At 41.1% G+C, this 27,802-nt stretch overlaps 1 protein-coding gene across 2 annotated transcripts in view; it reads right to left on the reverse strand.

The window, feature by feature from the left end:
• Positions 1-27,802, reverse strand: part of KIAA0319L (KIAA0319 like) — a 105,613-nt gene that overhangs the window by 15,840 nt on the left and 61,971 nt on the right. For both annotated transcript variants that reach the window (XM_024738734.1, XM_024738735.1), the window contains exons 4-15: positions 23,264-23,507; positions 20,266-20,367; positions 17,099-17,196; positions 14,115-14,202; positions 13,550-13,642; positions 11,156-11,288; positions 7,878-8,106; positions 5,892-6,015; positions 5,040-5,172; positions 3,137-3,285; positions 1,573-1,724; positions 1,067-1,205 (exon numbers count right to left, since the gene is read on the reverse strand). In XM_024738734.1, coding sequence (XP_024594502.1) covers positions 1,067-1,205; positions 1,573-1,724; positions 3,137-3,285; positions 5,040-5,172; positions 5,892-6,015; positions 7,878-8,106; positions 11,156-11,288; positions 13,550-13,642; positions 14,115-14,202; positions 17,099-17,196; positions 20,266-20,367; positions 23,264-23,507 — 1,684 coding nt within the window. The remainder of the gene's footprint in view (positions 1-1,066; positions 1,206-1,572; positions 1,725-3,136; positions 3,286-5,039; positions 5,173-5,891; positions 6,016-7,877; positions 8,107-11,155; positions 11,289-13,549; positions 13,643-14,114; positions 14,203-17,098; positions 17,197-20,265; positions 20,368-23,263; positions 23,508-27,802) is intronic.

Consider the following 27,802-nt stretch of genomic DNA (forward strand, 5'->3'; position numbering starts at 1 on the left):
GAATGCATCTGCCCTACAGTGTTGAAAACCATAAACACAAAGGAAATACAGGCAGCCAAGAAACAAGGATTTCCTTAAAACAACATCACAGCCGGACGATGTTTTTACAACTCTAGAACTGTAAGACCGTTGTGCTTTACACTTTTGATTATGTCCTAAAGACTATTCTACACTTGCCAAGTTAAAAGTGACTATTCAGAATACCTATTCACATACTTGGATGCACCATTTGCCTGTCCTGATGTATAATTTATATAATTAGTAGACTATCTGTGATCTGATTTTAAACACAGAAGAGACTTTATAGTGTCTTGGCTGTTGTCCTTCAGAGGTAGGACAAGGACTGGAAGACCTGCCAAGATCCCTTCCCGTCTAAGACATCTGTACATTAGCTTGGCCTAGATAATAAAGAGTAGGTTTAAAGTTAATACCTTCTCATCAGTTGTTCAGGAATTTATAAAGCTCTACCCCACCCTGTACTCACTGCCTCCCTATTACCAAATTAGCCTTGATATAAAACAAAAACATGGTTCTATTTAAGAAAGAAATTTTATTTCTGCAAATCTTAAAAATGTAAAGGATGCCAGTTACTTTACCTTCCCTGGGGGTTGTCAGATAAAGCCTGAGGCTCAACTTACAAAAATAAATCATTTTCTGCAGCTGGGTGCTGATAAGACACCACGACTCAAGTTATTCCTGTGCTCAGATTCCCAAAGCACCCTGGGCCCTCTCTCATCAGTCACACGCAGAGGAGAAAGTGCTGGAGTAGGGGCCCAAAGGCCTGGCTCTGACACAACTGCTGTGTGAAGCTGAGCAAGCCCTGCCCTCTCTGAGTTTCTGTTTCTCCATCTGAGCTAAGTAGGGGGAGGTCCATATTTCTGTGTGGGTAGGAGAGGTCTTGTTGGAACAGAAAGTCTCTAAGGAGTTCTTAGCTTGGGGGTTCTAGATTTTTTTAAAGCTGGATATGCCATCTGGCTCTGTCCATGCTGGGGGAAGGGCCTCAAGATCGAGGCCCTGCTAGGCTGATCCAGCAATTCCACCCCGACTCCTCAGTAAGTGAACTCACCAGGTTTCACCTCCACAGTGGTCCGGTCTGTGTCACTCTCACCCTTCGCATCAGTCACTTTCAGGTGAAATGCATAGGTTCCCTCAACCAGGTTGGAAAGAAAGAGGACAGGGTGGTGGTCAGAGTGATTTAACACCTCCTGTGGGGTTGAACAACATGGCTATACGGCAGAACAAAACCACACTCCTTTCGTGGAGTCAGCTGTTGTGTCTGTCATAACGAAGTCCCCTCTGGGCTAGATGGCTTTGACTCGGGGCAGTTCCTGCTCTGTGATGGCACTACAGCCCACAGCAACCAGGATCAGGGAAAAGAATCACATTCTGTTCCACACTAGCTTGAGGGGTGACCCTAAGCAAGTCATCTGACCTCCCTGGATTTCAGAGCACAATCCAGGTTTGACATAAGAGACCGCTTGGTTAAAACAGGTACTGGAGTGTTTAGCCCAGTCTCCTCTCCTCACCGCACCACCATGACCTGTGTAGCTCTCCACCTGCTGGCACACTCACCCCCGCAGCTGGGCTCCCCTCGTCTCGAGTCCAGAGGTAGTTGACTATCCCCTTGTCATCTGAGGACTTGGAGCCGTCCAGCTCTGCCGTGTCTGTGGGCAAGGTAATTACCACATTCCCAGTTATCTTGGCTATAGGTGGTTTATTCATTTCTAAACAAAGAGAAAATGTAACATTCAGAAAAAGAAGAAATGCTTCTCGTGATGCTTATAAGGAAATTAAACTTCAAAATTATCTTAAATGGAGAACTGTTTTAAGTGCTTATCCATGCCCATGCCAGCAACTAACAGTGTAGAGCTAACGCCACCAGTGCCACAGGTCCTGAGGCTCCATTCCCACCCAGAGAAATGTTCCCCTGACACCAGTACAGTAGAGGGGACAAGTATAGTTTCCTCTTGTATTCTCATAGCAGCCTCCCGCAAAGGAACCCATTTCTCTGCTTGGGGATATATGATGATCGGAAACGAAGGCCTAAAGTGGATTAAAGCCCTGAAGTTCAGGTTTCATCAGCTGATATCACAAATTATCTTCAAAATATGGCTGAAAATGTTATTCTCTGAACATCTTTCTTGACTTCTTCCTTAGCACTTTAATAGAGAAAAAGAAGAGAGACACTTTTCTTATTCTGGGCCCCACCTGCAGCTTTGTTTACTCAGTGTGTGCTCTCTACTCACTGAGTTCAGTACACTGTGTTTGGGGATCACCTGCATATCTGATAGCTTTTCCTACCATCAGCTTATAGACCTCTCCTAAGACCATCACTGATCACTGTGCCTGCAAACCAGAGCGAGGACAATCCACTTTTGCTCAAGTTGGCCTCAGTGTGCATGCTCCTAGGATGAGCATGGGAAGCTCCAGTGCAGGGCAGTCATTCTAAGGTCTGACAGCAGGTGTCACTGTAGCTAGCAGGAGAGTCACAGAAACCCCAGCAGCAGAGGCAAAATAAAAATGCAAGTCTTCCCTGGTGGCGCAGTGGTTAACAAGCCGCCTACCAATTCAGAGACGTGGGTTCGAGCCCTGGTCCGGGAAGATCTCACATGCCACAGAGCAACTAAGCCCGTGCGCCACAACTACTGAGCCTGTGCTCTAGAGCCTGCGACCCAAAACTACTGAGCCCGAGTGCCACAACTACTGAAGCCCGCGTGCCAAGAGCCTGTGCTCCACAACAAGAGAAGCCACAGCAGTGAGAAGCCCACGCACTGCAACGAAGAGTAGCCCCTGCTGGCCACAACTAGAGGAAGCCCACACACAGCAACGAAGACCCATGGCAGCCAAAAATAAATAAATAAATAAATTTATTTATTTTTAAAAAAATACAAAGTAAAAAAACCTTAATTCTCTCCCTATTCAACTGAGAAGGAAGGGAGGGAAAACAAGAAGTTAAAATTCACCTTAAAAGTCGCTCACTCAAAGGGTGTTGTAGAAAAGCAACTAAGAGTTACCCTAACCTCTAACTTCCTTCCCTACTTTGTCTCTAATCAGTTTCTGAAACCAAACAAGAGATGATGCATTCTTCAGTTATCTGGCCCAGAGGCTGCTGCACCAACCCAAGGCAGTGAGGTACCTTCTTTGACAATGACATTCACAGAGCTCTGGCTTTGCAGGTTCCTCTCATCCTTGACGGTCAAGGTGAACACGTAGGTTCCCACTTGCAGCCCAGTCACAGTGGCGACACTGCTGTTAGCATTCTCAAGCTGTACCCCGTCAGGTCCCCTGGACAAAGAGAGAAACCAGAGGGTGGAACTGTACCTGTCTACTGCTCTCCTGTCCCCGCAGGAGCAGACAATTATTGCCTCAGCTAAGACATGAACTACTGTTTCTCACACCTTGAGAGGGCATGTTTAAAAATATTCCATTTGGACAGCGTGTCATTTGGCCCCAAAATACAGGCTACCTGCTGATCAGAAAATTCCATTCACCAGCTTTCAAACACATCTAGCCTTATCCTTTGTAAGAGCTTCTAGAACATTCAAACTCTTTGCTGCTCCAGTAAAAGGAAGAAAGTGCTCTGAGCAGGTCTCTGATCAAAAGAATGATTTAAGAGTGATGTTTCTGAAAAGCATTTCTGGCCCAGTGATTGGTTCAGCTCTTGCCAGAAAAGAAGCAAAATGCATTCCTTAGTCACATGCCAAACTCCCTCTTGCTGAAAAGTCAGGGAAAGGAAATGGGCCAAGGCTACAGAGGAACTCTCAGGGTAAAACCATCCTCTTCTTAGCAGTTCTACAGGCAAAACTCCCTCCAGCTCCTGGACAGGGGCCACAGAGGAACCAGGATGCCCTGCATCTTTCCTCCTCCCCTGTGGCCTCATGCTGCAGGTGAGCGAGCTCTGAGCCAGCATGTAGGCACAACACTGCACACATACCAGACAGCCCTTCTGTTCAAGGGTCAAAATGCCTCAGAGCTTTCGTTAACACTGCAGGACAACCAGAGAAACCTGTAGACTCCCAGGTTTTGCTCTGTTTTGTTTTGCTGTTTAAATGTATAACCCTGACCCTAGCAGCCCCCCTTGAAACAGATTCTCCTCCAAGAAGCTATGCTAAGGATTATTTCTGCTGTAAACACTAATAGAACTGAACTAAAAGGTTTATCTGCTGTATCTTCAATAAACAGTTATAATTAAAACATGCTGGGTTGAGGAAAATTAGGTTCTCCAAAAGATAAGAAACGAAAGCTAAGGAAAATCATTTCTAGAATCCAACTCACTAATCGTAAGTCAAGTGCTTTTACAAGTCAAATTACAGCCCCTCCCCACCCATCTCTAACATCCTAGTCAAAAACAAAAGCAAAAACAAAAAACCCAGTCTGTCCTATGGTTGCTACCTTTGGAAATTGGGAATGCTTTTAAGTCTTCCTTGGGATTGCTTCCTGTGGGATCCTGCATATAATCTGAGTTCCATTTGTTATGGTTTAAAGGAGCTGAAAGAAACTGTGAGAACCAGGAATGGTTCGATTAGGTAATTCCAATTTAATTAGTATTATTTTGGTTATTGCCTTTGGCCTCTGGCTAACATAAATGGCATATGGTATCTACAAGGAAACAATAACAGAGTAATGCTTTCATTTTGGAGATGAATTTTCAATTCCCCTTAAGAGCTGCTCTGTCCCATCCCCCCTGACAGCCTTACCCAGTTAATTTTGAGCAACAGTATTTTTCTGCTCCATTACCCCTTCCATCCTGCCTCTCAAGTGTAATTAAACTATGCACTTCAGCAAATGGATTGTACCTGTAAAAGCACCAGAACCACAAAGTACTACCTGGGGACAGCTAATGGTAAGCATTCTTTTTTTCCTTCTTACAAAAATTATATTTTTCTTAGAGTTGAAGTTTGGGATTGCAAACATTTCTTTCTCAGTAATCCCCCTTGGATAAGCTAATAAGAGAAAGTAAACTCTTAAAAGCAAATAAAACCTTGCTCTTCAAAGGTCTGGAGCCCTTGCATACATAAGGATTTTGTGTCAATACTCACTGTGTTTTTTCCCAGAGATATGAGATAATTTTCTGATCATCTGAGCTTTTGCTGCCATCCAGGGTTGTGCTATCCATGGGAAGAGTCAGCTCTTTATCTGGACCTGCATCTGCCTGTGGAGGCTTGTTGTTTTCTAGAAGACAAGAGACTTGGGAGTTCAAAAGCAGGCAGTCCAGCTGGGAAAGGAGAGGAACCAATTGGGACGTATGTTCTGGAAGCCTCAAGGACTCTCCCTCTCCACTCATAGAACTGTCAGATACGGTGTGAGGTAAGGGTATGGTCAGGGAGCTCGCATGAAGAATATAAGACTGAAACGTATAAAACAACTCTGAAAGAACATGGATTGAAGTATAATGCTATACGAGTTCAAATGAGAGGGTCTGAAAGATAAGGTAGGGCTTTCTTGAGGAAGTGGGCTTTAAGGTGGCCCTTAAAGGACATGGTGGGAGGAGTTCCCTGGTGGTCTAGTGGTTAGGATTCGGTGCTTTCACTGCTGTGGCTCAGGTTCAATCCTTGGTCGGGGAAGTGAGATCCTGCAAGCCGCAGCCAAAAAAAAAAAAAAAAAAAATAGGACATGGTAAGATTTGGGCTGGCAGAGACTCTATCTGCTAGCTCCCCTTGAAGGCACAATAACTCGCCAAGAGCAAGGGCACAAGCGAGGTTGTGAAATACTCCTTCTCTCTAGCTATGAAGAAAGCACTTGGGGAATGGACAAGAGCAGCTGCCAGGGGCTTGGTGGATTGGTAACTCCCACTTCCACCCTCATGGAGCTCAGAACCCAAGCCCTCTTCTCCCCCCAAGGGTCAAGGGACCAGCCAACAGAAGAGCCTGCACCACAAGGTTAGAACTTACCAGGCTGCACAATAACAGTCACTTGAGCGGTGGCCTGCTGTCCTATTGTGTCAGTCACTGTGAGTTGGTAAGTATAGTCTCCTTCTTGCATGGCAGAGAGCTGTAGGGTCGGTGTTCTAACACCCTGGATATATAAATACAGACAAGTGGACTCCCGGAATCACATAATACAAGAAGTCCTACTCTGGTCTAAATGATTTACCCAGTTTTCTAAACCTAGGTTGGTAGTGGGTCATTACCTCCCAATTCAACACAATTACTGAATGCTCAATCAGACACTGTGGGACATCTTGTTAAAAGTTTCACCCTTCAAGGAAATAACCCTCTGACACAGCAACAGTTTCAAATAAAGTCAGAGCTCTCACAAGGTAGACGAGTACAGGAAAATGTGCAGAGATAATCAAGATCCATTTCGATGACCCAAGCAGAAAGAAAACCATTAACATATAATAAAATAACACAATTTACAAAACAATGTTCTTCCTACTGAAGCTACACAGCGTGACCCTAACAAAGCTGCCTCGATAAAACATGGCAGCAATGACTCAAGATGCTTTGTAATGCTGTGTGTGCCCTTACAGGTCTGTACAGATTCTGCAACAGCGGAGAAACCTAACCTAACACCTTGCAGACATTTTATTTGGCCTTAGGGTTCTTAAAAGTTGGAAAATTTCACATAGAAGTCTAGGTTTCTGTCTTGTCTTGAAAAGCTGGAGGACCTAGCAACACTGGGACGATACTCCAGCGTGGCAACAACCAGCCTGACTGGAGGGCTGCTGACCCCTTTGGTCAGGGCTTACGCCCTCTGGTTTGCCACAGTCCGCATCCAGTTTTCTTCATTTACTTACGTTACCTACCTGGTGACAGATCTAGTCTCTTCTTACATATCTCCAGAGAGAAGATGCTCACCAGCTAGTCAGGCAATCTCCTCCAATTTGTAATAGAGCTCACTAAGATTTGCACTCTTCAGCAGAAACTAACACATTTTAAAGCAACTATACTCCGATAAAAATTATGGAAATATCTTGCTGCAAGTAGAAAAAGGCCTATGGCCCATTAACCAACTGAAAACTCAGAGAAAACCTCTGTTTGCCTCTGCCAGCAGTAAATCCTAAACACAGAATTGAGAGTTGAGAGCCGTCTTGAGCTTTAACTACTGTTTCCAAATGTTGCTGCTGCATAAATTTGTCATTATGTCATCCAGCCAGCTCCGAGCATGTCACCCACCGGTGGCCGGAGACCATGGGGGTGCTCGGTACAAGGTGTTTCTAACATAGCAAGGGTTTGTGGGTTTTGTTTGTTTGTTTTGTTTATTTGAGAAAAACGGAAAGGAAAATGATGCAGCATCTAAAGCATTCAGATTGGACAACCTGCTTGAATTCTGATCAATGCTTCATTGTTGGCGTTTTGCACGTGATTGTAATTTTTATGTCACAAGAAGCCAAAACTTGCAATACTATTTTTAGCAGACAAAAAAATAAAAGAACTAAATGTAAAATGTATAAATGTTTTTGACTTGAACATTTGGATGGCACTGGGTGCAAGCAGACCATTCATCCTTTGGACGGAATGTTTGGGAAAAAAGAGACTTTCGAAAAGGAGACGGTAGCTGTAAAGAGTCCATGGAGGGTTATGTAGTACTGTAACTCACAACTGTTAAAAATAAATCAATAAATTGTCCTGTGCTGTATAAAAAAAAAAAAAAAAATTTGCACCCTTGTAGCTTCTAAAGAATTTTACTCCCTGAAATTATCCTAGAGCAGCTACCAGTCTTTTCCTCTAATACTAAACATTTAAGATAAAGTTTTTGCTAATGTGTTAATTAAAGGCCCCTTAATCTTTCTAGATTTTTTTAAAAATTCAAATGTTCTGTTCACTAATCTGACTTTGGTTATTAAGATGGAGAAATATAAGCCTTGGATGGGTGACCCAGTCCAGCAGCTCTAATTCCCTGGGCAAGAAAAGACAGAAACTATTCCCTCCTACCTGCATCTCCATCACTTTCCCTTTGCTGTTTGGGCTGAGTGACCACTCATAGCTGGTGATGCCGTGATCATCAGTGCTCTGATTCCCAAAGAGGGTGATGGAGTTTTGGGGCAGGGTGATCACTTGGTTGGGGCCTGCATTGGCCACAGGGGGGTAATCCACAGCCTTGTTCACTGTCAGGCTTGCAGTGGTAGAGTTGGTAGCTCCATCAGAGTCTACTACAGTCAAGCTATCAGGAAAGAGAGAGGAATGCAATCAGGGATGGTCTTAAAGAAAGAGGAATAAACATGGAAGAACTGAAAATCAAGGCTAAAAAATACCAATGTGGCAGGATTACCAATCGGTAACCAATTCTAACGCATTCTTTTTGGAAAGTTAGAATAATACTAGAAGCTAACACCGACTGAGGGTTTACTGTGTGCCAGGTACTGTTCTAAGCACTTTGTATCTCATTCAATCCTCACAACAGCTCTATAAAGTACTATCCCCATTTTACTCCTTATACATATGAGGAGACCGAGGCCAAAAGAGGTAAAGTAACTTGCCCAAGTTTGAAAGCTTGAAAACAGTGGAGTCAGGATCTAAATCTAGACAGTATATCTCCAGCACCATTTCGCTCTGCTGCCTGCAAGTGTCTGTGGCTGGGACCTTTATAAGCATTGTCTGATCTGGCCCTCACAACAATCATATAGAATAGGTATCATCAACCTCACTATTATAGAAGCCTTAGAGAGGTAAGAAACCTGCCCAGAGCTAAATAGTGAGCCAACATGCAAGCCCAGTTCTCTGACTCCAAAGCCCAGAACCAAGTCTTAAGAAGCAATAATCCCTGGCCACTATTCCTATGGGGTTCAAAGACGCTACACTAAATAAAGCAAGCTCTGACTGCAGCAGGCTCTCCTCCCATCATCCTGTTTTGGCTGTGTACACAGCACAAGAATGGACTTCCTGGGCAGACAGCCTCTAGGATGGACCAGGGGGGCTAGCTCCAGTAAGATAGAAGCCCGAGATGGAAATGAATTCTCCTACGCAAGCGTCCCACAGTTTGTGCCAGTGTGAAAGAGAATTTGCAAGAGAAAAAAAAATGTTCATTTGTAAGAGCAGGCTTCTACCTAAATGATGCCTTCCAGCTGAACAGCCTAAAGCTTCTCTTGCCACCTCAAAATGTGAGCAGAAGCAAGCAAGGAGGTTTGGGCTGCTTCCATTTTGCTGACAGAAAGAGGAAAAGCATATAAAAGACATGTCGTTTGTTTAAACCTCACAACCAGCCACAGAAAGAGCCAGACATCTGTGGGGTTTTCATCCCACAATCTCACTTTTTACCTATGATCTTAAGGGGACTTCTGATATTACAGCTTTTAGAAAAAGAACACAAAAACATCAGACACACAGACATGTGCAAATCAGCAAACATCTGAAAAAGAAAAATCCACAGAAGTTTTCCTCTCTTTCCAGTTTCTCTGTTTTCAGTTTTGTTTTTTTTTTTAACATGTCTTATTTGTCTCCTATTTCAGAACAAAGCAAGTTATAGACAGATGGCAAAATGGCAGCTGCCCATTACGCTGACTTTCACCTCAGACAGTCCCTGGCTTGCACACAAAAGTTCTGGAACCAAACAGCAGCTGACCACAGGGCTGGGGAAAGAGGCCACTGCTGTGTAAAAGCAGGGGAGAGGAAAAGGTAAGTGCAATCAAACAGATTGGACCTTAATGCTAATCAAACCCAATCCCATCATTTCATGGACTGAGGCTTAGAAAAAAAGAACTGCACCCAATATCCCATTCACCCAAAACACTCTAGGTTAATACTGTGGTTAAAAGCTCAGACTCTGGAATCAGACAACCTGTGTGACCTTGGGCAAGTTACTTAACCTCTCTGTGACAATATTTCCTAATCTGTAAAATAAGAGCCATTATAATACCAGGTACAAGGGTTAAATGAGCTACTGCGTGCAAAGAGCTCAGAACAGTACTTAACACAGAAAATGTTCAAGAAGCAGTAGCTATTATTGTTACTATTTCAAAAAGGATGAACATCGCCCAGGCTAAATTCCATAAATGTTAAAATTCCTATATTAGAAATCCAAGGCGAAAACCAACTCACATTTCCATTTTAACTCAGTGAGAAGGCTCCTACCTCGTTGTAATAGCAGCTACCCTTCATTCACTTGAAGTCTTGAGTCAGTGAGAGTGCTGCTAAGTCAGAACTTGTATATTTATTTGTATGGTAGGTGCTGTGCTAGGACATTCCTTGCTGCGTCTCTGGTAGTGTCTACAACGTGGTTAATCTCAGATCCAGTGGGGAAGACAGATACCCATGAACAAGCCGTTGCACCATGGCAGGCACCACATAGAGGCACTGAGTGCAACAGGGAAAGAGGAGGGACATACCCTCTCCTCTCTGGAGGGATCTCAGAGAGCCTCACAGAAAACTGAGGAGGTTCTTAAAGATAGGCGGAGTCCCAACAGATTGAGAAGGGCATTCAAGGAAGCATAAACAAAATACATATAGGCCAAGTCAAGGAGCAGAGTAGAATGAGTCCTGACTTGGGGATTAGAAAATCTGCATTTCAGCTCTAGCTGTGTGACCTCAGAGAAGTTAGTAAATACACCAAGCCTCATTTTTCTCAGATGTAAAATGAGGATGGTATAGTGTACATATGGTGTTTGCGTGACACTCATGTACGAGTGCTTTGTAGCCTACAGTGAATAATGCAAATATAAGGAGGATTACTCTAGGGTCAGCCTCACACTCATTAATCACAGTCTAGTATATCAACACTAGTTCCCAAAAGAACTATCTTTGAATCAAATTCTCTGAAAAGCCCCAACAGAGAAAGATGCTACAAATCATATTCAAATAAACCACTAAGTCAAAAGTAAAGATTTTGATATATCCTAAGTTGAGGAAGCATTTCCCAAAGGGGAGAGATGAGAGTAGATTCCTTCTAGATTTTTCCTGAGAAAAGGCAAAGGAAGATGGGCCCTTTCACTTAATGACAGAAATTCTAAAAAAAGGTTTGGATATATGCCAAATAAGGCTCTGAGAAGGATTAGCTCTGTGGATCCTGATCTATTATGCAAGAACCTTTGCCCTAAAAAGTTATCACTATTGTGACCACAGTTACAACATGGCTCAAAGAACCAGGGGAACCAAAGGCTATATTATCAGCCAACTCTACAGGGAATTTGATATCTGTCAGAGTGACTCCTATAAGAATGTAAAACCCATAAGGGGAAAAAAATGGCCTATGGTAAACTTGAAGGATCCAAATTTACCTGAAAGTGTAGTTCCCAGGGACGAGCTTACTTAGTTTTAATATGGCCGTATCTTCAGAAATCTTCTCTTCTCTCAGAGGTCCCTTAAGTTCTTCCCAATGGTACTGGACGATCTTATCATCATCCGTGCTTTCTTGACCATAAAGAAATATCAGTTACAGCATGAGAGCACTGGGTCTTAGCACTTATCCAGTTTATACAAACCAGGGCAACTACCCAGAGATTTGAGGCTAGGAAAACTTCATGAAATTACAGACTATCTCCCCAGAGTGTTTCTTCCCTCAGATTATTGGGTCATTCTGCCTCTCTACGAATATTCCACTGCGTAGTTTTCCAAGGACTCCAACACAGGCAACCTCTGGTTAAAACGCTACTGTATTAAGTATATGTATAAAAAAAGGAGAATCAAAAGGTCTTAAACACATGAAACGATATTCAACCTCACTTAAAAAAGAAATGCAAATTTAAATTACACTTGAGATAGCATTTTTTAACCTCTCAAATTGGTAAACACCAAAGTTTCACAACACATTATGTGGGTAAAAAGTGTGGGGAAAGAGGCCCCCTCATAAGTCATGGTGGAAGCATAAATTGATACAACCTCTATAAGGAGCAATTTGGGAAAATTTATCTTTGTCCTTGCAATTCCTCTTCTAAGAATTTAATCCTTCAGATCTACTTGCACTTGTGTTGTGTATCTGTAGGACATCTAATATTTGTGTTAAATGTCATGCTTACAAGATTATTCACAATAATGTTATTTGTAATAGCAAGTCAAAAATAATCTAAGGGGCTTCCCTGGTGGCACAGTGGTTGAGATTCCGCCTGCCGATGCAGGGGACACGGGTTCGTGCCCCGGTCTGGGAAGATCTCACATGCCGCGGAGCGGCTGGGCCCGTGAGCCACGGCCGCTGAGCCTGCGCATCCGGAGCCTCCGGGAGAGGCCACAACAGTGAGAGGACCGCGTACCGCAAAAAAAAAAAAAAAAAATCTAAATGGTCATCAATAGAGATTGAAAACAAGTACATATTCATACAATGAAATCATATATTCATATCATGGAAGGTTATGTAATCATTAAAGGAAAAAAAGAATGAAGAAGTATTGCATGTATTAATTCAGAAAAATTCTCCAACATATAGAAACAAGCACTGTATGTAACAGCGCATGTAATGTGTTGTCATAAGGACCGTATATGTATTTTCTTAAATACGCATCAAATATCTCTGGAAAGATACATAAGATAATACCATTGGTTGCCTGGAGGAAAACTGGATAGTTGGGAGACCGGGAGGGTAGTGATTCTGTTCACTGTGTACCTTTACATATTATTCAACTTTGATCTAATCAAAAATATAAAATAAAATGGTACTAAGTGAACCCTTTCTGCCACTCTCACAAGTGTTTCTTCCTATTCTGCCTCTTCCTCTTGGCCTGCTACTCTTCTGTCCTCCTCTTCTGGCCAGAATCACCTACATGAAAGGTTTAACCTGCTAGAGATCCCTCTGCTAAAGCAGCAGCTGCCTCTGCCACAAGCCCCTGTTGTGCCAAGACACTCAGGGGTGACAGGGCCTTAACGGGCCTCCAGAGAGACCAAGCCAATGCTGGAGGGCGACAGGCCCGAAACCTCTTGCACACACAGAGCCAAGGCCCAGAAATCGTCTCATGTCACCCATCAGGTGACACTACTCTGAAGGGTGACATGTTAACAATGGGCCCAGGCAGGGGTGTGTGCTCCATTCTGTGAGTCTCTCCAGGAGAAGGCTAAAGAGAATCTTGCTAGGCAGTGATAGCTGAGTGAGAGCTCTTTGTCAAGACTCTCAGTTACTTATCTTGTCATGATAGGAAGGAGCTTTGTTTCCATAGCTAAGGATGGCAACTCCAGGCAAGCAAATTTGAAAACCAGCAAGTTTCAACTAAAATAATGCTAAACACATGAACAATCCTACTTTCTTACCATCTCAGAGCAGAACTATTGCTGCAGACAGGCCACAGGGGGACTTTTTTTTTTTTTTGCGGTATGCGGGCCTCCCACTGCTGTGGCCTCTCCCGTTGCGGAGCACAGGCTCCGGACGCGCAGGCTCAGTGGCCATAGCTCGTGGGCCCAGCCGCTCCACGGCATGTGGGATCTTCCCAGACCAGGGCACGAACCCGTGTCCCCTGCATCGGCAGGCGGACACTCAACCACTGCGCCACCAGGGAAGCCCCACATGGGGATTTTAAACAGGGCCTGTCTGGTTTTTACTTCCTAATCAATTGCTTCAGATGGTTGGTCTTCCCCTAACATGGCCAAGAGGACTGGCCTAAACAGTATGCAGACAGAGTTGGCCCCAAACCTTCTACCAGTACACAGTGAAGGCTCTTCTAAAACATCATGCCTAGACAAGTACTCACGGCTGCCATCAATGACTGTAGAAGTGGTTGGCAGAGAGATCTCCTGGAACTGTGGTGACACAATGGCAACAGGAGGCCGATTCTTACGGGGCTCTGCAAGAACATGACCCACAAGAAATTGGAAGAGGGTCTTTATAAATTATAGGAGAAGCAGGCCATATCTGGGTGGAGCATAAGTCATTTTCCATTACATAAGTGAGAGCTGAGCATCACCAAATGGTAAAGTCACAGATCAGGTTGCCATTCTAACCTAAGACACCTGGGAGTGTTAAAGCCTCTTCTAAACCTGACGACTGCTAAGGCCATGCCCTGCGCATTCTTTCAATTTCTTTCAATGCTCATGTCCTATCTACTACATCAGAAGTACTACAGCAGCAACTTCCTGCTTTCAAGCAAGCTGAGTAGAGGGGGACAACAAACAAGCTTTGTGAACTAGGAATTGCCCAAAACGTAAATATATTACAAAAAAAGAATGAGAATTTAAAACCCCTAAAATCACATCTCCATCTCCTTGGGAATCCTGCAGAAGGAGCAGTGGAGACATGGCCAGGGCTGGGTAACATACCTGGTTTCACTGTCACATTCACATAGCCTTCCCCATGGGCATTTTGACCATCTACAATCACTTTGAATTCATACAGGCCTGGAGTAAGCTGCAGAAGTGAGAGAAGATCTTTTAGACAACCACAAACAGCAGCATAATATTTAAAATAACACATATATCTGAATTTTCCAATGTTGTTTCTTGAATTCTCCTCTTCTTGTACCATTTCCAAAACGGAGAAAGTAAACTAGCTGAAGATATGAAACAATGAATTATAAACTAAAAAACCATAGCTTTTCATGTGAATCTTATTACTAGCTGACTCGGAACAACAGAAGGGATTTCAACATCTCTGTACTCCCATTTTCTTTTCAGAAGAACATTAAGGGCCCAACCATCCTACTTCACAGTTATGAAATTAAAACAATCATCTCTGCAAAGAAAAACATTTTGTAAAAAACACCAAACAGCTCTCAAATATCTGAATATTTCCCCCTCTTGATTTCCACTAACTGTATGAACATTAAAAAAAATCACCCACAATCCCATTGTCCTAACACCCCAATTAATCACATTTTTCTTATTTCCTTCTAATCTTTTACCACATCCAAAAAAAGAGCTATAAACAGTACATCTGTCCAACAAACATGTATTGAGAATCAATTTTATGTGGTCATTGTCCTAGGCTTGGGGTTTGGAGAGGAATTAGATAAGGTCCCTACCTTTGAGGAGCTCACAGTTCAGTGGTATTCAGGGCTTAGCTAAAATCACGATATATCAAACTTTTTATTATTCCTTCTTCCATTCATTTAGCATGAACACTTTCCCCATTAGAACAGTCTCTTAAATCGTCATTTTAATGGATGCAGAATAGTACATGAATAAATGTGCCATAATTCACATAAGCATTTCACATTGTTGGATATTTGGGTTGTTTCCAAAATTTTACTATTATAACTAATGCTGTGGTGAACACCTTTCAGGTAAAATGATTTTTTTCTTTCTTTTGAATTATCTTCTTTGGGTAAACGCTAATTGAATGCATGGAGCATTTTTGACCACTTCCTTCTTCTTGTAATGCTCTCCTTCCTTGGCTTTCACTTCTAGGCCTACTCCTCATTTTCTTCCATTTCCTCTTCCTTCCATACCTTTAATGACAGTGTTCCCCAGCATTCCAACTGCAATCCATTTATTACTTCACTCTACACCCTCTCTGGATGTTTTCATCTATTCATGGCTTCAGTTGTCAACTATTTGACGCTGGTGTACAAATTTATCTCTCCAGCCCGGACTTGCATCCTGATCCCTAGCCCCTTACCCCCAAATACTTATTGGTCCCTCCACTCAAATGTTTCACAGGTACCTCAAACTCACTCTGTCCCAACATGAATTAATCATCTGCAAACCTCTTCCAAACCTGCTCCTCTATCTATGTTCCTCATTTCAGTGAAGATCACCACAAATATACCAACATCCAACGAAGTGTCTAAGCCAAAAGGCTAAAATTATCCTGGACTTCTCTTCCTCAACACCTCCACCCAATTAATTGATCACCAAGTTGACCTCCATAATATTTCTCAAATCCACCCACTTCTCTCCATTCCCACTGTCATCACCTTAGTTTTTAACCATTCATCATAGCACATTGTTAAGAGCATGGGCTTAGAGATGGAAAGTTCCAGTCCCAATCTACCATTTAATAGCTTTGTGCACTGTGGTCAAACCACTTTGTTTTTCTAATTTTTATTTTCGTCATTTGTAAAACAAATACTAATATTTACATCTTGGGGTTGTTAGGAAGATTAAATGAAATAACTGCATAAAATAATTCGCACTGTTTCTGGCACATGGTAAGAGCTCAATAGGTGGTTTTTAAGTTTTATTTTATTTATTTAGCTTTTTTTTCACTCAGACTATTATTATCTCACACCTACATTTTTCAATAGATTCCTCCCTGGTCTCCCTAGTTTGAGTCTTATCTCCTCCAACCTGCAGTTAGGGTGATCCTTCTAAACTGAAAATCTGAACATGTCATTCTCCTGCTTAAAACCTTTCAAAGGCGCCATATTCCCTCTGGATAAGAGCCCAAGGCCTCACTCTGGCACACAAGGCTCTGTGCCATCTGGCATCTGCATCTCCAACTTACTTGTGCCACTGCTCCTCTCATACCATGGGGTCCAGTCAGGATGAACCACGTAAAATTCCCTTTTTCCCACATTTCTCTATTATTTGGCCCAGTGGACATATTGCTTCCTCTGCTTGGGGTATTACCACTCCACCCTTTACCCAGTAAGCCAGTCACCTTTCATGACCCAACTTGGCCAACTCTAAGAAATCTACTCTAACTCTCCAGGGCTTCAATACCCCATGCACTGACCTAGTGGACTCCTGTTATAATTACCTGCTTCTGGTCAGTAGCACCTACTAGACTGTATTTTCCTTAAATGTTAATATTATGATTAATTCACTAGTAAATCCCCAATACCTGCCACATAACTAGTGTACAATGAACAGTTGTTGAAAGAAAGAGAGGTAAGAAAGGAAGGAAGGATGGACGGAAGGAAGGAAGGAAGGGAGGGAGGAAGGAAGAAAGAAAGAAAGAAGGAAGGAAAAAGCAATTGCTTGGCCAGAGAATATGAACATTTTTATGGCTCTTAATAACTACACTGAATCCCAAAAAAAGACTGAGCCAATTTACACAGTCATGTGGCCACAAATAACCTAGCTTATCTCCCAAATTCTAAAATCCTTATGTTACCCTTAAAAGCTGTTTAGTGTGTATTTTCAGCTATCACCACTATGCTTATACAATATTCTCACCATAAATGAAAATTTGAGAATCATACACTAACAAATCCTGGATGTCAGCCAGCCAGACTTTTGGAGGATTCGCTTCTGAAAGACTGTTCCTAAGTTAAGTGTGGACAGAAAATTCTATACTATACATGTTAGAAAATGGTCAACACCTCTACCCCATCCCTGCAAATGACAGGAAGCAAATTCACCTTGGATAGTTTGAGGATCTGGGAATGTTTCCCTTCCATTTCCCCACTGTAGTCTTTAGGATGAGTAATCAGCTGCCAGTCGTAGGTGTAGGTTTCTCCTATAGAAGGGCAGTTACAAAAATCATGAAAACACACACCTACACACAAAGAGGGCAACCACATAGCCTGTGAATAACAAAATTTTTCTCAATCTTGACAAGACCTTAGTTTTCAAGATTTTACCCCAGAGCCAAAGGGAAACCAAATATTCTGTTGAAAGAAAAAGTGGATTCTGCTGACTCAACTATACTTAGGGCTTCTTCCAACTCTCTCCCAGCAATGCTCATTCCTGCCCCATACCCACGCTGCTTTGGGCCAATCCTCCCCTAAAATACCAGGTTGCTCATGGTATGGCATCCCAGTGAAAATACATGCCCTACAAACCACTATGAATGAACTCACTGGGAATAAAGGCCATTTTCTTGCAAAACTTCTTTTGCAACAAAGAACAGCAATGACTTCTAAATAACATGGTTCAAAAATACCTTTTTAAAGAGTGCTAACAATACTCGTCTCACTGAGGTCATCACACCCTGGTGAGTTAAAAGAGCTACTTCATTCCTGCTGAGCTAATAAATAACACACTGCAGAAGGTGGTAGGGGATGGCCCATTTAAAACAGGCCCCAATGAAATTAATTAAGATCAAATGAAGCATTAAATGGTCCTCATTTGTAGCTCAGACTGTATGACTGGGTAGCGTGAGGATAGAATCCTGTTATCTAAATGGAATCCCTCCCCAGTTAAAGTTGTCTTAAATATTTTTTGGAACAAGATGCATTTATGGCTAGGAATGGGTGGGATTCAGTAGGAAGGTTTCATTTAATTTACTACCCAAAAAGGGAAAAATAAAAGGGAAAAAAAAAGAAGTCTCAAATGCTTACAGAGAATGGTCACCTTTTTCTTACTTCATGAGTTCAAAAGTTAACACACAGAACTTAATTCCAAACAGTCTTAAGACTAGATTTTACTTTATAAGCCTGAGATACAAGATCTATTACTCTTCCTTCCTCCAGAGAATACTAGCTTTGTTTTGGCCAGTTGTCAGCCCCAGGCAGCTCTCATAAATGTATCTGTAGAAGTTAGGTTACGTGAGGAGCAGGAAAGAAGAAGTAGAAGTAGGACTGGTGCTAAGAGATGACATTTCTTGAACTGTAGTTAGAAATTTTTTTTCCCCACACAGAAAACAGACTCACACTAGCTTGGGAATTGACAATTTTATAACATCTAAGGCTAGCAACACAAATTTCAACAAATGACAATACTCTTAGAACAGAAAAGCTCAGGGGACGAATTATGACTTACAGACAGGAATTTGCCTAAGGGTAGGAACAACTGAGTACAGGTCTGTTAGACAGAATGCTGGTTTTAATGATTTAGGGCAGTGGTTTTCAAATCATGCCTCTGAACCCTAGAGGGATCCTGAGAGGTGCTGCAGGGGCTGCCATAGGAGATGAGAGGAATGAAGAACAGGCAGAGCTGGTCCTGCCTCATCGTCCCCAACCTTTGAAAGTTTGAAACCATCCATCTCATGTATCTGATTAAGACTGAAGAAACTGGGGAGCGGAGAGTTGAAAGAATCTGTTTTTGAACTGATGTGTTTTGGAATACTGATATACAACGTGATATCAACTCACAGAAATGTATATGCAAATAAGGGTTAGAAAAGAAAATATAGTAGTGCCAGGATATCTTTCACCGAAGAGTGGAAGCAACGGCAGCTCAAAGCAGTTCTTTCTTTACCTGCATCTTCAAAGGCCACCAAATCCATTCACCTTAACTTATCACCAGAGGAGGAAAGGAATATGTTTCTCTATAGGAAGGTGGAATGAACTGATAAGGAAAACTCAATGTGAGGGCAGAAATAAAGAACAGAGATGGGGGGCTTCCCTGGTGGCGCAGTGGTTAAGAATCTGCCTGCTAATTAACGCAGGGGACACGGGTTCGAGCCCTGGTCTGAGAGGATCCCACATGAGCAGCTGGGACCGTGAGCCACAACTACTGAGCCTGCACATCTAGAGCCTGTGCTCCGCAACAAGAGAGGCCGCGATAGTGAGAGGCCCGCGCACCGCGATGAAGAGTGGCCCCCGCTTGCCACAACTAGAGAAAGCCCTTGCACAGAAATGAAGACCCAACACAGCAAAAATGAATTAATTAATAAACTCCTACCCCCAACATCTTCTTTAAAAAAAAAAAAAAGAACAGAGAGGGCATTTAGGTTCTGGAAAAGTACTTTTTGCATAAATACACTATTTGGTACTAGGCCCAGAAAGTAGGGATATTGTATTGGAGACATGTGTACCTAAAATGCAAGGACCCCATCCTGAATACAGTAAGGCATTTTGCTTAACTAGCCTTACAATGAGCTACTTGATTAACCGTATAATGAGAGTTAACACAAAGCCAATGCAATCATCTTCCATCAACATATGCTTCACTTCATGTCACAGATAATCTTAAGAGAATACGTGTTTATAAGTCAAACTTTGGTATATTAACATGTACTTCAAAGGTTAAAGGGATGCGCATATTGCAAAAGTTTTCTTAAGTAATAAATTAATCATCCCCTAATTTATATATTTTATAAATTTGAATATTGTATATTACATTGGGCTTGTCTTTTTTTTTACATGACAAATCAATATTAGTAGTAGTCTTTAATAACTTCTCTACAAGTTCTATATCTGCTACTTACTAGTTGTTTGGCCAAAATAAACAGGTTAACCTGAGTCCCAGTTTTAAATGGGCATAATAAAATCTACATTTAATGAGCATCAGCTATGTGCTAGGCACTGAGGTATATAGGTACGTTATACCATTTAATTTTGCTCTTAAAGTAACCTTATAAAGTAGGAATTATTATCCTCATTTTACTGAGAAAGAAATGGAAACTTAGAGAAGTTAAATAATTTGCTTAAAATCATTCAGCTAATGACTGGCTGAGCTCAGATCTGAACCCAGCCTTGACATCAAAGCCCATGATCTCAAACATTATATTGCCTCTCATAACACATAAATATTTGTGCATGTTCAAGCTATATCTTATTCTCATAGGACTTTTACAGACAGTAAATGTATGTAGATTCCATTATGAATTAAAACATTAACCAAATATAAGTGGATGTTTTACCTGCATCTGGCTCTTGGAGAACATATGCATTTAACTGAACTTCATTCTTAGGCAAGGTAATCTGGACACTGTTTCCAGCAGATACCACCAGTTCCTTTATAACTGGAAACGAAGAAAATACACAAGAGATAAGAAATTAGATCCAGACTATCTCATTTCTCTCCTTCCTTTTGTGGCCAAATTTCTTCTATAAACAATATTCAGCTACTGCCTTCATTTCCTCATTATTTACCCACTCTCTAATCCCCTGAAACGTGACTGTGCCCCCACTTTTCCACCGAAAAGGATCCTTAGAGGTCATCAACAAACTGCTTCTTAGCTAATCTAATAGCTGTTTCTCAACCCTCATCCTTCACCTCTGTGGTATCTAATACTGCTGACTGCCTCCATCTTAAAACTCATGGTTATCATGACACCATATTATTCCACTTTCTTCCTTTCTGAGTTTTTCTCCACTGTATTTTAACTATGATCTTTCCCTAAGCCCTCTTTATATAGTACTTTCCACAGAATTCAATAAACAGAGTTCAACTGTTTCAAGGATCATCTTTATGCTGATACATAACTTTCTAATAAAATATATATATAAAGTTCCTAGAGGAAAAGGCAAGTGTTGGCCGCAAGGCCAGCCTTAATTTTCTTTCCATTTCAATTGATACAGCCATAGACTTAGATAATTCCAAGAATCTTAACCGGTCTTCCGTCTGCTAGCTCTCCCCATTCTAATCCATTCTGTCTCCCTAAAACACCCATCACCATGAATTTTTCTAAAATACTCACCCACCATGATAGTCTCCTACTTAAGACCCCCACTCCCACACCATGTTTCAGTCCAAATTCCTAACCTGGCATCAGAGATCCATCATCATCTGATCACATCATCTCACCCTTCCACCCGATTCTGCCTCTAGTTATACTCATTTTCCCTCTTGTGCTCCATAGAAGTCTACTCTTGGGGACTTTGCTAAAGCTTTTTTCTTCAATTGGGGTGTGTGCTTACTTTATTATAAATACAGTACTTTGTTTCTAGCTTAAAAGCCAGGCTTCTCTCCAAAAAATCTTCCCAGACCATTTCAGTTCGAACTGATCTACTTCCTGAACCACTTTAGCATTTTTGGAACATCCATCAGCTAATAGCTAGATACTATATTTCTGCTTTTCACCAGCTATTCCATACATGTCAAAGCTTCTCAACTATGGCACAACCAATTCTTTGGACCAATTCTCTGGACCACGACATTCTGGACCAATTCTTTGTGCGTGTTGGGGTTGGGATGTGGGGAGATGGTCCTGTGTACTGTAAGATGTTTAGTAGTATCCCTAGTCTCTACCCACTAGATGTCAGTAGCACCTCTCCTCCATGGTTGTAACAACGAAAAATGTTTACAGGCTGTTGAGAACCACTGATTATATAAATCTTATTTCTCTAACAATAATTGTTCACTTGGTATGAGACTTAGGAACTAGAGAGCTTAAAGCAAACAACTGGCTGGTTCACCCATATTCCAAGACTGGAAGGTGAAAAGGGTTTCCTAGACAAATATGAAATTTGACATTTATCTGTCTGCTTGGGAACACTGCACCTGGGGAGAAATGAAACCATCCATTATGGAAGCTTCAGCATTTAGACACTCCAGGAGGTGGAATAAGAATTGTTGCAGTAACTTTCAAAAAAAAGAAAAAAGAAAAGAAAGAAAGAAGGAAATCACTATACTTAGAGAAAGTATAATGGTCAAAAATACAGCACAGGGCTTCCCTGGTGGCGCAGTGGTTAAGAATCCGCCTGCCAATGCAGGGGACACGGGTTTGAGCCCTGGTCCGGGAAGATCCCACATGCCACGGAGCAACTAAGCCCGTGCACCACAACTACTGAGCCTGAGCTCTAGAGCCCGCGAGCCCCAACAACTGAGCCTGCGTGCCACAACTACTGAAGCCTGTGCGCCTAGAGCCTGTGCTCTGCAACTAGAAGCCACTGCAATGAGAAGCCCGCGCACCACAATGAAGAGGAGCCCCCGCTCACCGCAACTAGAGAAAGCCCGCATGCAGCAACAAAGACCCAACACAACCAAAAATAAATAAATAAATTTATCTTAAAAATTATATATATACAGCGCAGCCCCAAACTTTCACAATTACACCAAAAATTACAACCATTCTGCCTGAATACAAAAATTACTTTAGTGCCTCAGGACTGAAACACTAAAATTTTATGTTATATTACCACTGAAGGAAACCTTAGGAAATTAAAAATTGGCAAAAATTCGTTTTCACTGGCTTTGCTTCACCCTGTTGACTTTTTCAGGGGATAAAGATCAACTTAGTTCCCTTGATTAAGCATTTCCTCCTAATACCTTAGAACAGAACTTATGAAGCAGACTTGTTGTTAAGGCAACACTCTGTATAAATCTCCTTCCTATGAGTTGCTTTAAAAATAAAGATGCAAAAAATAGTAATAATAAAAAAAATAAAGATGCAGAATTCCCTGGCAGTCCAGTGGTTAGGACTCGGTGCTTTCATTGCTGTGGCCCCAGTTTGATCCCTGGCCAAGGAACTAAGATCCCATAAGCCACATGGCACTGCCTAAATAAATAAATAAATAAACATTTAAAAAATAAAAATAAAGATGCTATCGAAATCACAGACACAAATATCTGACCCACAATCACCCATTCAGAAGGCAAACAGTTATACAGATCCGACTCTTTCTTCCCAGTGGCCTCTGCTTGCTTGGCTCCTTGAACATTACTTAATTGAATCTAGGTACAGTGGAATTTGGCTCTGGAAAGAGCCTCAAAATACCCATAGGCTGGAGCTTATTGAGAAAAGGATTGAGAGACCAAGTCCTATGATTACAGGGACATTAACAGGATTACTATTTTTTTAACCTACAGTATCTAAAAGTCATGCCTCCCTCCTTTCTTTCCACGAACAGGGAACACTTTGATCAAAATCTCTATTTCCCCATCCTATCTCCAAGGACAGAAGAAAAGGGCCTCACCTGGGTATGGTGCTGAGGTGCTCTGGAAAGAGGCCTGAGGGGTAGGGGTGGCATAACTGTAGGAAGGAGCCACTGGCAGAGGGGTAGCAATCAGGATTTTCCCAGGGATTGTTACTTGCTGAATGCTAGGAGTAGCACCCGGGTCCTCTGATGCCTCAGGTTGAACTGATACATTTGACCAACCAGGAATCTTCGCAGTCAGATCTGTGGTTAAGGGATTAGAAATTGTATCTGTGTTGTGGACCTAGAGAAATGCAAAAATTCATTTGAATAGGCAAAAGTTATACAGCCAGTTTTTTAGGTCATGTCTCATGAAATAACTGCACGTTAAATTTTTTTTTGAAAAATGCAAAACTGTCAAAAATATTAAAGAAACTAATCTTATCACCCAAAGTGGTGTTAAAATGTTGATATAAATCTTCCCAGTATTTTTTTCTATGCGAAGTTTTGCTTAAAACAAAGTAGTAATAATTACACTAGGTATACTTTTACCTTCTTTTCTTACTTAATATTTATATTCAATCTTTCTACAAATATGTATTAAGCAACTATTATAAAACAGGCCTGTGGATCCAAAATATAATTAAAACATAATCACTGTGCTTAACAAGCACACAATCTAGTGGGGAAGAAAGGACTAGAAACATAATAAGCCAAAATGGTAAATATACCTATAAGAGCCATGACTGAACCAAAGAAACATAATCGGAGTACGTCTCTTTCTTGGAGAGAGGAAGCATGTGAAGAAGGATGGTTTAAATAAGTAAATAAAGACCTTCTGGAGGTGGAGAGTCCTGAGATGCATTTTAAAGGGTAAACTAGGGAAGAGGCTGAGGGGAGAGATGAGTATAAGCACAAGAAATGAGATTAACATGGCTAGTGTTGGGAAATGAGTCATAAGCAAAGTGAGAGGCAGGGAGTAATAGAAGATGAGCTGGGAAGACAGTGAGGGGTCAGACTAAAGAAGACATTAGATGGTACTTTAAGAAGCCAGGTGATGATGACAATTAAAGGGTTATATACAGGGAAGTGACAAGGTAGGTCAGGTTTTTGTTTTAAATGAATCATTCAGGTTGTTGCACAGTGTATGGGTTTGAAGGAGTGAGACAACAGCAGGAATACCCTTTAGGAGGTTACTGCATTCATCCAAATGAGAAATGATGAGTGGTTAAACAGGGTGGTTGTATGGATTTTTTTAAATCAACTAATTGAAGTATAATACACAAAATAAACTGTACACATTTAAAGTGTATAGGTCAATGAGTTTTGACAAGTGTATACACCCATGTAACCACAATCAAGAGAGAGAATATTTCTATCAGCCACAAAAATTGGTTCATGCCATAGACTAATTTCCAGTAATGAAATTATTAAATCAGTAATTTAAAAAACTCCCAGTGAACTAAAGTCCAGGACCAGACAGCTTCACAGGTGAATTCTACAAAACATTTAAAGAAGAAGTAACACGTATCCTTCTCAAAATATTCCCAAAAATTGAAGAGAAAGGAACACTTTTAAACTCATTCTAGAAGGCCAGTGTCACCCTGATACCAAAAACAGACAAAGCCACCACACAAAAAAAGAAAATTACAGACCAATATCACTGATGAACATAGATGCAAAACTTCTCAACAAAGTACTAGAGTACCAAATTCAACATTACATGAAAAGGATCATACACCATGAGCAAGTGGGATTTATCCCAGCAATGCAAAGATGATTCAATATCCACAAACCAATCAATGTGATATACCACATTAACAAACTGAAGAATAAAAATCATATGATCATCTCAATAGATGCAGAAAAGGCTTCTGACAAAAATTCAACATCCATTTATGACAAAAACTCTCTAAAACTGGCTATAGACAGAACATACCTCAACATAATAAAGGCCATATATAACAAACCCACAGCCAACATCATACTCAACAAAAGACAAGGGTGCCCACTCACACTACTTTTATTCAACATAGCACTGGAAGTCCTAGCCACAGCAATCTGACAACAAAAGGAAATCAAAGGAATCCAAACTGGAAAAGAAGTAAAACTGTCACTGTTTGCAGATGATATGACACTATACATAGAAAATCCTAAAGATGCTACCAAAAAACTATTAGAACTAATAAATGAATTCAGTAAAGTTGCAGGATGCAAAATTAATATAGAGAAATCTGGTGCATTTCTATACACTCATAATGATCTATCAGAAAGATAAATTAAGGAAACAATCTCATTTACAATTGCATCAAAAATAATGTAATACCTAGGAATAAATATAACCAAAGAAGTAAAAGACTTATACTCTGAAAACTGTAAGACACTGATGAAAGAGAAAAGGGAGCCCTTGTATACTGTTGGTGGGAAGGTAAACTGGGGCTACCACTGTATAAAACAGTATGGAGGTTTCTCAAAGAACTAAAAATAGAATTTCCATACCCAGCAATTCCACTCCTGGGTATATATCCATAAAAACAAAAACAAATTTGAAATGTTCAATGCAGCATTATTTACAATGGCCAAGACATGGAAGCAACCTAAGTGTCCATCAACAGATGAACAGATAAAGAAGATGCAGTATATATATACAATGGAATACTACTCAGCCATAAAAAAGAATGAAATCTTGCCATCTGCAACAACATGGACAGACTTGGAGGGTATTATGCTAAGTGAAATAAGTCAGACAGAGAAAGGCAAATATTGTATGATATCACTTATAAGTTTATGTGGAATCTAAAAAATAAAACAAACTAGTGAATATAACAAAAAATAAAGTCTCATAGATATAGAGAACAAACCAGTGGTTACCAGTGGGGAGAGTGAATGGGGGAGGAGCAAGATAGGGGTAGGGGATAAAGAGGTTCAAAATTCTATGTATTCTATGTATAAAATAAATAAGCTACAAGGATATATTGTACAACACAGGGAAAATAGTCAATATTTTATAATAACTATAAATGGAGTATAACCTTTAAAAATTGTGAATCATCTGAAATTTATACAATACTGTACATCAACTATACCCCAATAATAAATAAATACATAAATAAATATTATGAGGATAAAAAAAGACATTGATAGGAATTCCCTGGCGATCCAGTGGTTAAGGTTCTGCACTTCCAGTGTAGGGGGCATGGGTTCGATCCCTGATCAGGCAACTAAGATCCCACATGCAGCATGGTGTGGCCAAAAAAAAAAAAAAGACATTGATGAAAGAAACTGAAGATGACAAACAAATGTAAAGATATCCCATGCTCATGGACTGGAAGAATTAATATTGTTAAAATAACCACACTACCCAGAACAATCTACAGATTCAATGCAATCCTTATCAAAAACAGAACAAAACAAAAAACATTCATTTTTCATAGAACTAGAACAAATAATTCTAGTATTTGTACAGAAACACAAAGACCCTGGATAGCCAAAGCAATCTTGAGAAAGAAGAACAAAGCTGGAGGTATCATGCTCCCTGACTTAAAACTATACCACAAAGCTACAATAATCAAAACAATATGGTACTGGTGCAAAAACAGGTACACAGATCAATGGAACAGAACACAGAGCCCAGAAAAAAAGCCCATGCTTATATGATCAATTAATCTACAACAAAGGAGGCAAGAATATACAATGGAGAAAAGACAGCCTTTTCAATAAATGGTGTTGGGAGAACTGGACAGCTAAACACAAAAGAATGAAACTGGACTACTTAATCACATCACATATAAAATTAAACTCAAAATGGATTAAAGACTTAAATGTAATACCTGAAACCACAAAACTCCCTGAAGAAAACACAGGCAGTCAGCTATCTGACCTCAGTCTTTTTTTTTTTTTTTAATTGGGGTATAGTTGGTTTACAATGTTGTGTAAGTTTCTGCTGTACAACAAAGTGAATCAGCCATATATATATATATATATCCTCCCTCTTGGACTTCTCTCTCACCCCCTCATCCCACTCATCTAGGTCACCACAGAGCACCGAGCTGAGCTCCCTGTGCTATACAGCAGGTTCCAACAGCTATCTATTTTACACATGGTAGTGTATATATTGACATCGGTCTTAACATAATATTAATATTGATTTTTTTTTTGGATATGTCTCCTCAGGCAAGGGAAACAAAAGCAAAAATAAACAAATAGGACGACATCAAACTAAAAAGCTTTTGCACAGTAAAGGAAACTATCAACAAAATGAAAAGGCAGCCTACTGAATGGTAGAAAATATTTGCAAATGATATATCTGATAAGGGGTTTACTACCCAAAATATACAAAGAACTCATACAACTGAATATAGAAAAAAAATCCAATTAGAAAGTGTACAGGGGGCTTCCCTGGTGGCGCAGTAGTTGGGGGTCCGCCTGCCGATGCAGGGGACGCGGGTTCGTGCCCCAGTCCGGGAGGATACCACATGCTGTGGAGCCGCTGGGCCCGTGAGCCATGGTCGCTGAGCCTGCGCGTCCGGAGCCTGTGCTCTGCGGTGGGAGAGGCCACGGCAGGGAGAGGCCTGCGTACCGCAAAAAAAAAAAAAAAAA

Source organism: Neophocaena asiaeorientalis, unplaced genomic scaffold (genome assembly GCF_003031525.2).
Source record: "Neophocaena asiaeorientalis asiaeorientalis breed wild unplaced genomic scaffold, Neophocaena_asiaeorientalis_V1.1 scaffold106, whole genome shotgun sequence".
Classification (NCBI taxonomy): domain Eukaryota; kingdom Metazoa; phylum Chordata; class Mammalia; order Artiodactyla; family Phocoenidae; genus Neophocaena; species Neophocaena asiaeorientalis.